Source organism: Aplidium turbinatum, chromosome 10 (assembly GCF_918807975.1).
Source record: "Aplidium turbinatum chromosome 10, kaAplTurb1.1, whole genome shotgun sequence".
NCBI classification, from domain to species: Eukaryota; Metazoa; Chordata; class Ascidiacea; order Aplousobranchia; family Polyclinidae; genus Aplidium; species Aplidium turbinatum.
Window position 1 is genome coordinate 22,902,813 of NC_137481.1, and position 15,226 is coordinate 22,918,038.

Sequence of the window (15,226 nt, forward strand, 5' to 3'; positions counted from 1 at the left end):
TCCATCCAAGATTCATCCTAGGGGGGGGGGGGGGGGGGGAGGGGTATTCTTTTTGCAATCTAATTTGTTAATAATATTCTGAGTTTTCACCTAGACAACAACATCGACCTAACATTCCAGCAGAAACTGCGGAGATCTATTTCAAACGAACAGTTTTTCTTCCTTTTTTTGACAATTATTGCATGGCACAAATTCACGAGAGATTTAATGAGCACTGCTCGGTAGCTTTTAAAGTCAGCACATTTCTGCCTTCATTGATTCATGAAAATGAGGACTGCCCAATCGACGAGATCTTCGACTTCTACCATGAAATGCTGGATGTTGAACCAAGTAATTGCTTTGCAGCTACTATTGAATTGCAAAGATGGAGAGCGAATTGGCTTGTAGTTTCTGTGGATAAACGACCTGCGACTCTTGTGGATGCGTGTCAAGCTGCTCGGCACTTTCACTTATCCGATTATCCATAAATTACTTAGAATCTTTTCTACGCTTCCAGTTACAACTGCCTCCAATGAGCGACTTTTTCAGTTCACTAAAGTACCTGAAAAATTATTACCGCACAACCAAGACCGAGCCACGTTTGGATGGTCTAGCTCAGATGTATTTAAACAAGGATATTGTACTCGAGTATGATGCAGTCATTGATATATTTGCCAAGCGCAGCAATCGCATTAAACTGTAAATTGTCATTGCGAATCGCCGAGAATGTTCTAATGGTAAGTTATTCGAGGTCGGAAGGACTAACTTATTGTTTATATTCTGAAATGTTTGATTCTTTTGTTGGTTTCATTGATTGGAACAGTAACTTACTTCTACGGATTCGCTCTTGATTTTGAACCCTCTCCTCCCCTATCTGACAGTTTCAGCTAATCTCTTCCCCCCGTTCTGACGCATCATATGACATTTTGGTATACTACCCCCCCTCCTATTTAAAGGGTCAAACAAGTCTAATTTTAACCCAAGTAGAAAAAAAATTGAACCAATTAACAGCCATTTTCACCAAGTTTGAGCTTTCTGTGTAGCCTACTACCCCCCATAGGCCTCCAGCCGCCGAGTACTCACACAATGTCTTGGCCTCCCTCTACCAAACCAAGCTTTCTAAATACGCCACTGTAGCTACTGATGTGGGCTATGGCACTGAACAGAGTTTCATTCCGCGTAGTTATAGATTTGCCTGAATTTAGTCAGAAAATGTAAGATTTCTTGAAAATATCGTCAATGTGGGCATGCGCTACTTTGAAAGTAGCGCAATCTACCGCTACTTTGTTGTAAACTGCCACTGAAAAGCTCTATTCAGCACCTTCTGAAGTCAAAATAAGATGGAAAACGAATGATGAATTAAATACTTATCTTTTGTAATTGGACAGTGGCGCAAGTGCGCTTGAAGCCGGCTGATCACTAGCACCACCTCACGGTCGTATAAAACAAAAGTTTATTGTAAACATAAAACGCAATTTTGCTCAAGTTGATCAAAAAAGAAAAGTTCAATCATCATAAATTAAACTAAAATCAGACCTTGATAAATCGTCAACATTTCCGTATGTTAACCAAAATTCAATTAAAAACCGATATACAATAGCGGCCGATGGGCTAATAATATATTTCATCGCGTTATGACGTAATCGCAACATCAAAACCACAAAGGCCGTCAGAACGTGGGGGTTTTAGAAGAATCAGACAAAAACATAACTCAAGTTGACCGCTTTGTTTCCCCCTCTTAAAATATCTGATAGGGAAATCGTTGTATAAGGGAGTTCCCCGTTACCAGGTCTGCCTTAACATTAAAAATACGGATAGCAACTCCACACTACTTGGCATGCACTGAATGGTTAATGCGTATAATAAATGAGCAGATACAGAAAGCGAATAAGGTATGAGCGGAACAAGTAGTGGTTAGGCGAGATCCGAAGGTGAGAAATTGTTTCAACAAATTCATCTCATCAATGAAAGTGGCACTGAAATCTCGTGGTGAGTACCACCGGAGGGCGAGATTCCAATGGTCTGTTCCTTATTCCATCCCATATTGGTGATGTTCATCCAGACCACACTGAAATGCTACAGGAAAGCTGCCAGTCCATAGCATCACATCGTTTTATCATTTTGCATTCCCACAATAAAAAGTACAGAAACTTAAATTTGGATCCACTTGAGGCATCAGAAAAAGTGAAATGCATATAAAACAATGAAAGCGTATAAAAGCAATGCATGGACTGCATAAAAGCAATGCATGGACTGCATAAAAGCTAAAAGATATAATTATACACAGTCTTGACAATGGATTATTTAACAAATATTTACGAAATGAAAGACACTCTGTTTTTCATCACAATATAAGAATGAAAAGAAGCAGAGGAATAGCAAATGCATAATAATACTATGCAACACAAATACTCAATCCGAAAATATTTAGCGCATTGACAAATACTTCCTCCATTTCGTATAGAGCTCTTTGGCCACTTGTACAGCATTTTCTGCAAAATAAAATTGCTGGAATAACTTTAGGTCAATATGTTTCCAACTACGCCAAAACATCGCCTTGAAAATCAACAGCCGAGTGTTGGTTCTTAAGTCGAAAGCTCAGTTGTACCTGTTGGCTGGTAGGGATAAGTAGCTTTGCTTTTAGTGAACGGTTCCTCAACATTTGTGAAGACATCTTTAATGAAAGCAGCGTCGTCGAATCGCTTGCCGTCAATCAAAGCCTGCATGACGTGGGTGGTAAACAATGACCAACGAGGCCTGAAAGTACAAACATCTCTCAACATCATCGTCTTCTGAAAACATTTGCAACAACCAGACCGCGAGATGAGCTAGGAGCAAGAGGGAATGGAGGCGGCGCATGGGATGGTACTGAATGGAGACGAAAAAATAGTTGGAAACCAACCACTTCTGCCATCGTTAAGAAAACATCCGCAAACGAGAACTAGGCTATGAATGACATCACTGTAAAGTAGAACACCAGACACCTTGGGAATAAAAATAGTTGACTGATGGTGTTAATCCTGTTTGAATAAGATTATTCGAGAAGCCATTTTCAGTGGAGAAACCTCAATGGCAATAAATGATATAAGTTGCGGAAACCGGTTGCTTATATACGTTTGTCAATTCAGTTACATTGTAAACCCTTAGATCAGTGGTTCTTAACCTGTGGGTACTAATTACCCTCAAAGGGGTAATGTCATATTTTTGGGGAGTAGTTTAGATTACCGTTTTTTGGTTACATTCCAATTAAATACAGTATTTTCAACCCTATAGTATAGATTAGAACGTAGTCTAGCTAGATTTTCGTGTGCGTTTAGATTTCGTTTGACGTAAGACTATGCCTTTTGTGACATCATAGTACCATGGTGTCTTATGTATACTAGTTATGGTTGCCTTCGACATGGACCAAAAGACAACCAAAAATTGAAATTTTCATACGAAACGAAATAAACGTTTTGCAAATCTTTGCATTTATATGAACCATGACATATCACATTCCATATTTTTGCCAGAAACATATTGTTCCAGCAACTTCTTGTTCGCAGAAAATATTTTGTGCATCTCACGATAGCTCAGGTCTAGGTTTGCTTTTACTCATAGCAGGGATTTGACTGTTATTTCACTAAGTCTGTTTCTAAAAGTTTTGTAATTGTCAAAAATAAGATAAAATAAGGACTCAAATCGAAAACACGGCATTTCTTAGAAATAAGGACAATAGTTTTTTCTAAGACACTGAAAGACTTCACCCTAACGAAATATCGAAACAAGCTTGCGGTTGAAAATGATAAGATGCTGTCTATCCTCCACTCTTGTCTAGATTTGACAGCTCGATAGCAAAAAGCAGTATCAGTCTTCCCATTAATTATATCTTTAGTGGACATTTGAAAGTAAATCGTGACATCATTTTTGTGTGTGTTTTTATTAATTGATTGCAAGCTGAAATTTGTTAATTTTTAATAATCCATCATGTTCATTTCAGGGGTAACGACATGAAAGAGGTTATTAACCACTGCCTTAGATCCTCGCATAGTTTATTATTCTTTTACAAAAGGGAGGATACATTCGGATTGTGCTTTGTTACTTATGAAAACGGTAAACAAATGTAAATTTAATTTCATTCGAATCGTCCACCCCACTTGTTACACAAAACCTTCCACAAAGTTTATGATGGGTTAAACTTTCCTGTTTTTGCATCGTTTGTCAACTGGGTACATCTCGATAAAAACGTCATCATCAGCACTTGGCTTCGTCATGATACTCACTGCCACAAACGTTCAAATCTCCTAACATGAACCAACCTGTAATAATGCGCGGTCAACGATGCCCAATGTTTGTCAGCGTAATCCAATATCTCCCCGCTTGGTCCCCACAGGGTTACTTGGTTGCGAGCGTTGAACTCGTAAAGATCTTTCTCCTGCAAAGAAGTGCTCAATGTTAAAAGAACGAAACTATGTTTATTTTCCGCCTGTGTAGCTTCAACCATGGACTTCTAAATAGTATCAGGACTGGAAACTCAGTTGACAACAGTAGGCCAAACAGTTGGTACAACAGTTGGCCAACAGTGGGCCAACAGGGTTAGTTACTTGGCTGTTGGCCAACTGTTGTACCAACTGTTTGGCCTACTGTTGTCAACTGAGTTTCCAGTCCTGATACTATTTAGAAGTCCATGCTTCAACAAAACGTAATTCAAAGCTTAGTCAAGCAGGAGCTAGCAAACTTTCAACGACCATAGTAATTATGCATTGACTGCACTGCAAGATCAAGTTTCAAAAAATGGCCTTTTCAGTCTGAGGATGAACCACAGACGACAATAATTTAGGAATAGACATCACCTAAATAATCGACCCACTTCCTGGAATGTTTAGATTAAATAAAAATTTCAAGTAAAACAAAAGTAGTGGCAAATATGGGCTGATTTGCTACAAAATTCCTCAAATAAGTAGACTCAACCCGAAAGGGCATCGAACCCATGTCTATGCACGCAGAGGCAGACACCCTTACCACTAAGCAGTGGCGTAGCTAGGGAATGTGCCGCCCGGGGCGGATTCAGATTTTGCCGCCCCTTCAAGAAAAAGCATGTGAAAATGAAATGCGTTTTTTATCAGATTATCACAGGCCAACAAAAAAATTTTGGCACAAAAGGTGAGAGTCATTTTAGAGTATATCAGGGGCCCTGATTCCGAAAATGCACTTAGTTTTTTCGAACTGGCCCTAGTTTTCGAGATATTCGACAATGAAAATATTTTTAAAATCGGTGCTCAAAAGGTATCAATTGGCACATTACTTATTTTCAGCACTGCTTTCCATTGTGATGTCACAATTGCACTTGTCTAGTTCAATTGGTTGTGATTGTACGAAACTTCAAAACGCAAGCAAGAGTTGAAATGAACTGTGATTAATGTAAGGGAGACATGAATACTCAATGAAAACAGTTGTACCTCACAAGAAAAATAGCCCGAAATGTGTTTATGAATGCAGCTTTATATTGAAAAGGTAGGCCTGCTGAAATGGATACGTGTACAAATGAAATTTTATTCTAAGCCTTTGCTAAGGCCAAGTCTTTGCTGCAAGAAGTTTTTTTTAATCTATAGGCTAATAAATGGCATTGGCTAATAAAATATGCCTTTGACGAGTAGGATGCTGTCCTCTATACGGCTGCATTGACATTGTCTGCTTTCTAAAGCGCTGATTCTGCGATGGATTTATTATTATTACTTTGACATGAAACTGGTTGATCAAGATAAGTCCTGGGTTCCTCCTAAAGTATGCAAACATTGCACTCAAACCCGTTTCTGGGCTCAAGGCTGAGAAGAAGTTCAGAGTGCCATGGCGTAAAGAGAGCCGTGGAATCACCTTATTGATACTTCTGTACGGTGAACAATGTGAACATGTTCGAATGAAGTCGTCACAAAGGAAGTTGGAACATCAAGTTTACATGAAGCGTGCAAGGTGGGCATTGCATGGACGTTGCCATTTATGTTTTCTCTTTGCCCTCTCTTGTTTCAAGTGGGGATTTGCTTGAAACAATAGTGAAACGTGAATGACCGAGAGTAACTTCAATACCTTCAGCAATGTTTTGGAGCAAGGTCAAGGTTTTTTCTCAAAACCATTTTCTACCACCTGTAGTTAGACATTTAGTTATCAAAAGTGGCAGCTGGAATCTTGGTTCCTCATCTCGATCAACGTGGCATTCTTGACTCCGAGGCCAAGATTACGTTTTTCCGTAACAAAGATAAAATTCTAAGCAGCTACTTTAATGAAGAACATAACTTTGTATTTTGTAATTATATAAATGGCCTTCGTACCTTGATGAGAGTTGCTCAGTAGGCCAATCAATATAAAGAGTTGCGTTTGTTCATCGATAGCTTTGTTTTGCTTATTTGTCTAGTTTGTTAAGCAAATCAATGTATGCATTTTGTTTGTACTTAGTAGCTTAGTTAGTAAGTCTGATACTGTTGAAGTCAACAACTATATTAACCGTATCTGTTACTGGCGTAGACCCAGTGCCGGTCTTAGGGTATTTCGGGCCCTGTGCGGAATATGCTTTGCGGGCCCCAATGACAATGATCCAATTCAATGCTAGGTATTTTGAAAAGGGAGGGGCTTGGTTTGACGATCGGTGGGCGATGCTTGATGGTGTGTTTGCCGAAGGCGACACCCAGCGGCGGGGTGTTTGGGGGGATCTCTCCCAGAAAAGTTTGAACAATTACTTTGAATTTGGGGCATTCTGAGAGCATGTTCAACAAAAATTTGGGTATTAATATTGCTGTAAAATGGTGCTGTCCGGTGTCAACAAAATCAAATTTCAACCTATTTCGTCCCCTGAAAAGATCGAGAGAAATTTTGAAATGTTTGCGGCAACTCCGATCAGCGACTTCGGCTCTGTTGTTTTTTTCTCTCGGTCTTTTCAGGGTACGAAATGTTCAGGGGACGAAATAGGTTGTGTCTCTATGTTTTCTTGTTGCTTATTGTTTTGTTGATTTTTTCCATTGAAAATGACAAAAATTACTGCATTTTCTGAGTAAATTGCGGGCCCTGTGCGATCGCACGGTTTGCACACCCCAAAGACCGGCACTGCGTAGACCTTATGGTCTCGCCCTCTGCTAATTCAGCAATTTCACATAGAAGCAGTGACGCTAGAAACCTGAGATTTCTTGACTTTTAGTTTATTTTCTTGCCCCAACTTTTAATCCCGATTATGCTGGTATCCGATAATTGTGAAGTTTACAATAAACCTTTTGTCACAGCCAGTTATAAAATGCAAGAAATTTCCTGATATTCAATAGCTTGATTGACAGTTTACTATTAGCGTGCGGTTTCATTTTGTGTTTGTTATTCATTACGCGACAGCGCTAAAATTCCATTCTCCACCCAGGCAGCAAAATCCGTCATTTTTACATTGATTCAATGTCGATTTTGCTGTCTGGGTAGGGAGTTGGTCTTTGACGCGATATGAGTCATTCTTTGCTGGCGGACATCAATTAGGAAGGTAATTTATTATTTGCGCAAATTGCTTTGTAGTGCAAAAAGTGCATGGAATACTGTTTGTACAGAAACGGAAAACAAAATTGATGAAATTCTGTGTTCTATGCAAGAGGACTTTCAAAATAAAATGTGAACTGAGAAATTTGACCAAGAAATGGCGAAAATAGGTCAAAAACCGAGTCTTTATCACCTTTTCTACCTAAAATACACAATCACGAATATATTTTGCGAAATAAATTGATTGAAGTGATAGATAAGGCTTTTGACCAAAGGCATACTTTTTCCCGTTGTTATTTGATATAAGCCGACGGAGTAATTAGCAATAAGAGAGACGTAGACCTGATGGTCTCGGCCAGTAACTCTTGCCTCCAAAAGGAAGCAGTGACAGATACGGTTAACGCAAAACACAAGTTATACAGGTAGCTTATATTCTACATTTTGCCTCCTCAGGCTTGCTTCACGTCGTATTTTGATTGTTACTGGGCCAGTAAATGTTAAATAGCTGTTTGTTTGGGTTGTAATCAACGTGATTGGCTCCAAATAGCGTTTATACAACTGAGAAATGTGCCTGGGATTACTTTCAGTTTTGTCTACGTAATAAACGACACGACGTCAAATCTATAGGTTATAGGTGTTCAAATTGTTCGTAAACAGTTGTTCGTAAAGCAATTGTTCGTAAACAATTGTTCGTAAAATCAATTCTTCGTAAAGCAATTCTTCGTAAAGCAATTCTTCGTATACATCAATTCTTCGTATAGGTGAATTGTTCGTAAACAGGTGATAGGTGAATTGTTCGTGAACAATTTTTCGCAACAGCAAGGTCTGTCTTGCAATTTCCGATGAAGGTGCGTAATGCAAATTTTCTTGAATAACCAAGTTACGACACAAAGAAATAAGCACAATGAAAAAGCGCATTTTTTGTTATTTATTGGAATACAACAGTTGTCTGTGTTTAGCAATTCTTTGGTTACACTACCAATACTACTTTGAGCAACTTCGTACAAATTGCCCACGAGCCAAGTTTAGTATGAAGTATTGTGTGCAATTCCACGCAAGTAAATCACAAATTTCACCATCTTGAAAGTCTTGACGCCAAGTTCGGACGACTCTAGTTAGTCTTTCTGCACTGTCCTTGTACTTCTTCTTTGGAGGGGGTCCTGCCTGGCCACTGACATACTGTTCAATGCAAACCTCATTTAGGTTTTGCTCTCGCTTGGTTGCAGATATGAACTTCCAAATATCTGGATGATTTGCAGATACCTGGAACATGAACCCTCTGTGCCATCCTTCAATGCTATTATTAGTTTTGGGAAGGCCACTGAGGACGCCATCATAGCAGTTCCACATTTGAATTGCAAACATTGGAGGACGGCGCCCTTGACGACGATCTGGGCGCCCAACCCAAGTGTCTTCAAAGTAGTCAATTACTGGCTGAGCAACATCTGGTAATACATTCCCATCAATGAGAATGTCAAAGGCCCGGCTGACTTCATCAATAGGCACAAAGGCCAGAGACGGCAACATGCGCAGCCTCAGAGCAAACTCTGCACTTGTCTCGTACTGCTCCTTCAGGCCACTTGATTGCGTCTTTCTCCAAATGCACTGGCACAAATGGAAGAAACAGCCACGGTGAGTTGAAAGTGGGTACTCTCTGCTTACTGCATTAACCATGGCCATCTCAAAGTCAGTCATGATTGTCTCTGGAACAGCAACAGCAGGTAACAACTCCTTGATCTTTTGCAGCAGATGAATGTATATGTCCCTCTCCTTTTGTCCCCCAGCAGGGCATACACCAGAGGCACTGAAGTGTTTTCCTTCAGTCCATGTATTGTGTAAAGCTGTTCAAACAGTGAAGGCACTGTCTTGAAGGTGCCGTCAGCATACCAGTGCTTTGAACGGGCAAGGAGCTGCAGATTTCTTTCAGTGGCAAAGAGGACCATACAGTTATCTCCAGGCCCAGAATCATAGGCCAAGAATGTTACACCAGCAAACGTTTGCTTGTACTTTACTGGAAGCACAATGTCACGGAGAGAATGTGGGATTGCCGGGCCTGCATGTTCCTTCAATCGCACGCTGCCTACAGCACGTCTTTAAACACAATTAGCACATCTCTAGCATATAGGCTACCCTAATTGATTGTTCGTAAACAATTGTAACTTTTTTTTTTAAGCTGTAGCCTAACTTTTATGAACATTTGTTTACGAACAATTAGTATTACGGTCAATTGCATGCCCGAAGAATTGCTTTACGAAGAATTGCTTTACGAAGAATTGATTTTACGAACAATTGCTTACGAACAATTGTTTTACGAAAAACTGTTTACGAAAAAAACGTCGGACACCAAATCTATAGAGTCTCAAAATTGTGAAAAAAATGTTTTTGCTGTATCTCAAAAACTATAGAGCCAATTCGAAAAAAACAATTGCATTTTTCGGAATCAGGGGCCTCGAAATACCCCAAAATGATTCTAACATGTCGTGCCTTTAAAAAAAATTTTTTTTTTGTTGGCCTGTGTTATAATCAAATTCAAAAATCATAGTCTGAAAGTGACGCCCGGGGCGGTCCGCCCCCGCCGCCCCCCTAGCTACGCCACTGCCACTAAGCCATCTATAGGCGGTGAAATAAAGTTAAAGTTTTGGCGCCAAGGCGGATATGACGAACCTGGTCAGTGGTTCCCATCGCCCTTGCATCCCTGATCCAAGATCCCATCATGAAGTGGGAGTCGGTGGAGAGGATGCGATCGAAGTCGTTGAGGAGATCCAGCATGAGAGTGCTCAGTTGGCGCACATTCGCTGGAAACTTCCACTCGTATTCCTATGGAAATCTTTGGCTGATTATGATGAAAAGATGAACTTAAGGGAGACTGCAGATTTAAAGGAGAGTGTAGACTTAAGGGAGACTGCAGACACAGCAGTGATAAAGTAGACCTTAGCTTGGAACCTAATCTATAAACAATTAAACATCCCTCAAAACTTACGAGTGAATTATCGCAAGACATATTTAGGACCAATAAAGTGATAAAGTTTACTACGGTACGCTTTAAATTTTCGAACGGACAACGAAACATCATGTCTTCACCTGAACTACAGCGTAGTAGATAGCCGTATGAACAACTTGCAACATCTGTCGTGTAATATCCACCGCATCGTAAGCCACAGTCTCGATCGCCTCCAACTTGTCCAAGGACTTTGTGAAGCGGTCCCATGCAGTCGCGAGGCTGAAAACAATCAAGATATCAAATCACATAACTCGTTCTTGAAGGGAGCGATAGTTCTCAACCACACTTCAACCATGCCTCGAGAAAACACAGAAACAGTTAATTGAATTTAGATTTACAACAAATTCTAGTTGATGAAATATTGACTTAGAAAAATTGAAGGAATTGTCTTGAAACAAGTGTGCAGCTTACTCTACTGTGATTCAACGTCTGCAGACGCAGACGATAACACAGCCATTTCAATTTCAAAGAATCAACGAAGATACTAGGGGCAGCATCAAAAGAATATTTATTATCAGCCTAATGTGTCCCCCACCTGTTGCGATCATACCACTGAGGCAGGGGAGACACTTTCACGGATGGTCGTTTAACAACAGTCCCTCGTATTTCTGTCTTTGACGGAAAACCTGACGATGTGTCGTTGTAGATGGTGCTACCTAGCAACAACCAGGTTGCTATGGCATCACTGTCATTGCTGTTATACCTGTAAGAAATTAACAAATTCTAAGCTAAACAAAAAGGGGTCCAGAAATTGTGATACAACGCAATGTGATAAACGATATTTACGACATCTTTGACTTATTTATCTGTTTGATGTCATAAAATTTTTTGGCTGAAAAGAGAAAACAGCTTTGAAAAAATGTAACAAGGTGCCTTAAAATTATTATCTGAAATGAGTTGCCCTCCAATCACACATAACTCAATTAAGTTTTTCTTTTCAGATCATGTGAAGCAGAAAGTTCAAGTTGTTACCTCCGCTGAACATAATTAGTGATCCAGTCAGTGATGTTACTTGACCGCACAATGAAGCCATGCTCCAACATGAACTCGTAGATCATGTAGTTCTGGTTAATTCCTTCAGGTGTGATGCCTGTACCCACCATAGTGGAGTTGGCACTGGTTAGAGCTTGGTAAGGAGACTGTCAATGATAATGTTGTTGCTCAATTATGCCCATCTAAGTTTCCAACTGCACATTTTATCAACGTACCCAGCGCATCAATAAGATTTATAAAAAATCACAGGTAAATTACTTCAAAATATAAATCTCCTTACTTTGTTTAAAACATCCAACTTTCCATAGAAACCCAAGTTGCCTCCAAAGTTATGCAGCATGCACCATATAAAAGGTTGGCCGAAATAAAAATCTGTGCGCTCATACTGTGGGTAAGACTCCGAAAACAAATCGAGAACCAAGAGACGACCCTGCAATGGTCATCAAAGCCGTTTAGTTTATTAATAACAAAGTGTCCAACTAAAAACAACGACAATTCAATAATAATAATATCTCATTAAGTTCCTTCCTGGTATTGAGGGTTGGATACAATGAGCCATTGCTCTCGATCACGTGCTGTTCGTATTGCACTTTCAGAATTTAATTTTGTCCCTTTAGGGATGTTTGTTGTCCAAATAGTTCTTGGTCTACCCTTGTTTCTTTTGTCGTTTACCTTCCCTTCTATTAAATATCGTTGTTGTAACTACTTTTGCCTTATTGTGTGTCCTAAATATTTCAATTTTTCTTATTTTAACTATTTGTAAAAAAATTGCTTGAATTGAATTTCGATAATACTTCATCGTTAGTTTAATGATCTTTTGTTTTCATGAAATTGCTTTGCATTCGCTTGAGGTCGAAGACATCCATTCGTTTCTTCATTTTTTTGTGACACTGTGCAAGATTCAGAATTGTATAAAAGGGTTGACCAGATGTAGCATCTTAATGTCATTTGACGAATTGCTAAATTTAATTTTTGATTCGTTGAAATATTTTTCCTTTTTCCAAATGCAGTTCTTAAGAGTTTCTATCGCCTTAAAAATGTCATGGTCACACCTCCCATCTTCAGTTATTTAACGTCCAAGATAAGAAGATTTTACTTTTTGTATATTTTCATAGTCAATTATAATTTGAAATACAGGAGTGTCTGATCACTGAGATTATCATTGATTTGGTCTTTTTAGCGTTAATTGACATGTTAAATTCTTTACCAAACGAATTATATCATTGATCGTCGTCGTCGTGTGAGCCTCTGGGGCCGAGGGTCTATCCTTTTACCACCCCAGTTTCAAGATGTTTCCGGACTACACTGGAAGGCTACTAGAGAGCAGCCGGTCTTTGATTTCATCATCCATGACACGCAGACCTTCCACTCCGTTAGGTGGCTTGAAGATGGTCGACGGGGGTGCTCGTTTGGGAGAGCAGAGATCTTGTGGTGGAGAAGGTGGTTAGGCTCCAGTGCCCGTCGACCGAGGGACAGAGTGGCTTCTTCGCGACGAAGCTCAGCGGGTTGGATGCCAGCGAGAATGGGGAGATTGTCCAATGGTGTGGGACACAGGCATCCGGTCACTGTGCGCTGTTTATGGCAGTGTCGATGTTATGGCAGTGAGCACTGTGGCACCAAACAGGTGCACAGTACTCTGCTGAAGAGTGGACAATCATTGAAGAGATAATATCTACTCGCACGTTAAACGTCGTTAAGTCAACGATTAAAAGATTAATGATTCATAAAAGAAACCTGATAGTTCTTGACAACACAGGCTTAGGTTTAATAGTTTTCTATAAACCTGCATGTAGTGCAGTTGAGCCAGTACTACATGTACTCAGCTGTACGCAAAGGTTAGGCTAAATTTCAATTGAAGAGTAGCATACCTGTGGAACTGCAGTCAATAACGCTTTGATTTGAGGACTCTTCCAAAACGTTGGGTTGTTGTGAAACAGCCATCCCTGCATTAACCTGCAAACGACATAACCAAATCTTTTGGATAAGCAACGAAATTACAAATCTTCACCTACTGATGAAAGTCAACCACGTTCAAGTTCTGATTTACCTTTAAAAATATGTGCTTGCTTCGGAAGTCTTGTCTAAGGCACGTATGTTACCAGGACAGGTTGTAAAGAAAACCTTTACCGTAAACCGAATGTTATTGGCATTGTTCTCTCCTCTCCGCTTTTAAGTTAATCAGAGATCTCCAGATGACAGTCGTGGTGAGTCTTGTCGATTCATGTTTGACATTACAAGGACGCCATAGCTTTACAATTTCAGACCATCAGATATTCAAGTGACATCAGATACATACACACCGCTGTCGTCTTATATAACAAACAGATCTATAGTTGCTTGCACCTCAGTTCATGCATGCAAATCCCTATAGCAAAATTAAGCGGTACACGACGTTCTGACGAGGTCGATATTCTGGAGCAGCAATAATAGAAAGACCTGATCATTAAACACAAACACGCTTACAAGCCGCAAGCGTCTATTTGGGCAAGCTGTACGTGAATGTGTCTATCAAACTCTCGAACCACTTTGACAAAGTTTACCAGTAGATCAATACATGATTGATTTTGTACTACAACTTGCATCCATTTGCGATATAGGTAAAGGTGAGTCCCATACTTGATTCAAGCCTCGGGGAACGAGAAGATAAGGTTCTCATTAGACTAAGCCTTCGGCATTAACATTTGCGATATAAAACCGTTTAAAGCATTTACCCAGTTAACTTCCGGCCTCACTTAGGATCATCTGCAATAACCTGCGTAACTGCAAAGCAGTTTTTTGACTGGTACTGTTTTGATCTAATGAGTTTCGCCCTCACAAGGCTCGTCCGGAGCGCGTCATTCTTGCAACTTGTTGGTCAATAGTCATATGTTTTTGCCTACCCCTCAAAATATTCAATATTCCTTTTGAACATGGTCATGTTTAATTTTGCCCCTAGCACTGAGCTTGTTGGTTACTCTCAGTTGATACTGCACTATTCCTTATATGTCATATGTTTATTTAGTTGGGACAGTAATGTTGTTTAATTGATCGATGACTGCGATCATGAGCATACAAATACATGACACATGGCGATTATTATATTCCACACAATTATGTACTGCATTGGTATTCAAGCACTTAATTTGACAGTCAACAGCGGAGTGTCATGATGGTAATCAACAATTGCCACGTAAAATCGCCCTATAGTTGCGAGAGGCATCTCGTAAAACACATACCGGTAAGCTTAGAATCAGATTATAGAGATCTATATACACAGGCCTTGCCAACATGCGGACTGGACATTGATGTAATCTCGATTTTAAACTCACGTTAAATTTAATGTATATCCCTTTGAAACGATAGTTTTGAGAATCCAAATCGCTGAAATGTGATCACTGAATCTGAAATCACTGCAAAACTTCTACTATTACGTTAAAGAATGATAAACCTTCCTCCATAATCATTTACTTTAGTCCAGTACTGCCAGATGCTTTTCGGATTTCTAGCACAAGTGCTAAAATGTAGTCCATTATTTGCATGGCAGCTATAGCAAAAAAGTAGCTCAACAAATACAAAAAGTCTATATTTATTAACTACAGTGCCATTCAAACTATCAAGTTACACTAGCGATCTTGGCTACCAGCAGATTGGTGCAGTTAAATTGCAGTTTTGCGCATGCACATTGGCATGGCCTGTGTTTATAGATCGGCATAATTTAGATGTAAAGACTGCATTTTAAGATTAAACGGCAACATCACAGAATAGCTTTCACAACTAATGCACAACTAAAAA

General features: G+C 39.7%; 1 protein-coding gene across 1 annotated transcript in view; it reads right to left on the reverse strand.

Moving 5' to 3' along the window:
* Positions 1-1,415: 1,415 nt before the first annotated feature.
* Positions 1,416-15,226, reverse strand: part of LOC145778734 (alpha-N-acetylglucosaminidase-like) — a 39,919-nt gene continuing 26,108 nt past the window's right edge. Inside the window, exons 9-17 of the mRNA XM_082590294.1 lie at positions 13,324-13,408; positions 11,736-11,885; positions 11,435-11,601; positions 10,998-11,165; positions 10,543-10,681; positions 10,126-10,278; positions 4,278-4,393; positions 2,588-2,736; positions 1,416-2,471 (exon numbers count right to left, since the gene is read on the reverse strand). Coding sequence (XP_082446420.1) covers positions 2,407-2,471; positions 2,588-2,736; positions 4,278-4,393; positions 10,126-10,278; positions 10,543-10,681; positions 10,998-11,165; positions 11,435-11,601; positions 11,736-11,885; positions 13,324-13,408 — 1,192 coding nt within the window. The 3' untranslated portion in view covers positions 1,416-2,406. The remainder of the gene's footprint in view (positions 2,472-2,587; positions 2,737-4,277; positions 4,394-10,125; positions 10,279-10,542; positions 10,682-10,997; positions 11,166-11,434; positions 11,602-11,735; positions 11,886-13,323; positions 13,409-15,226) is intronic.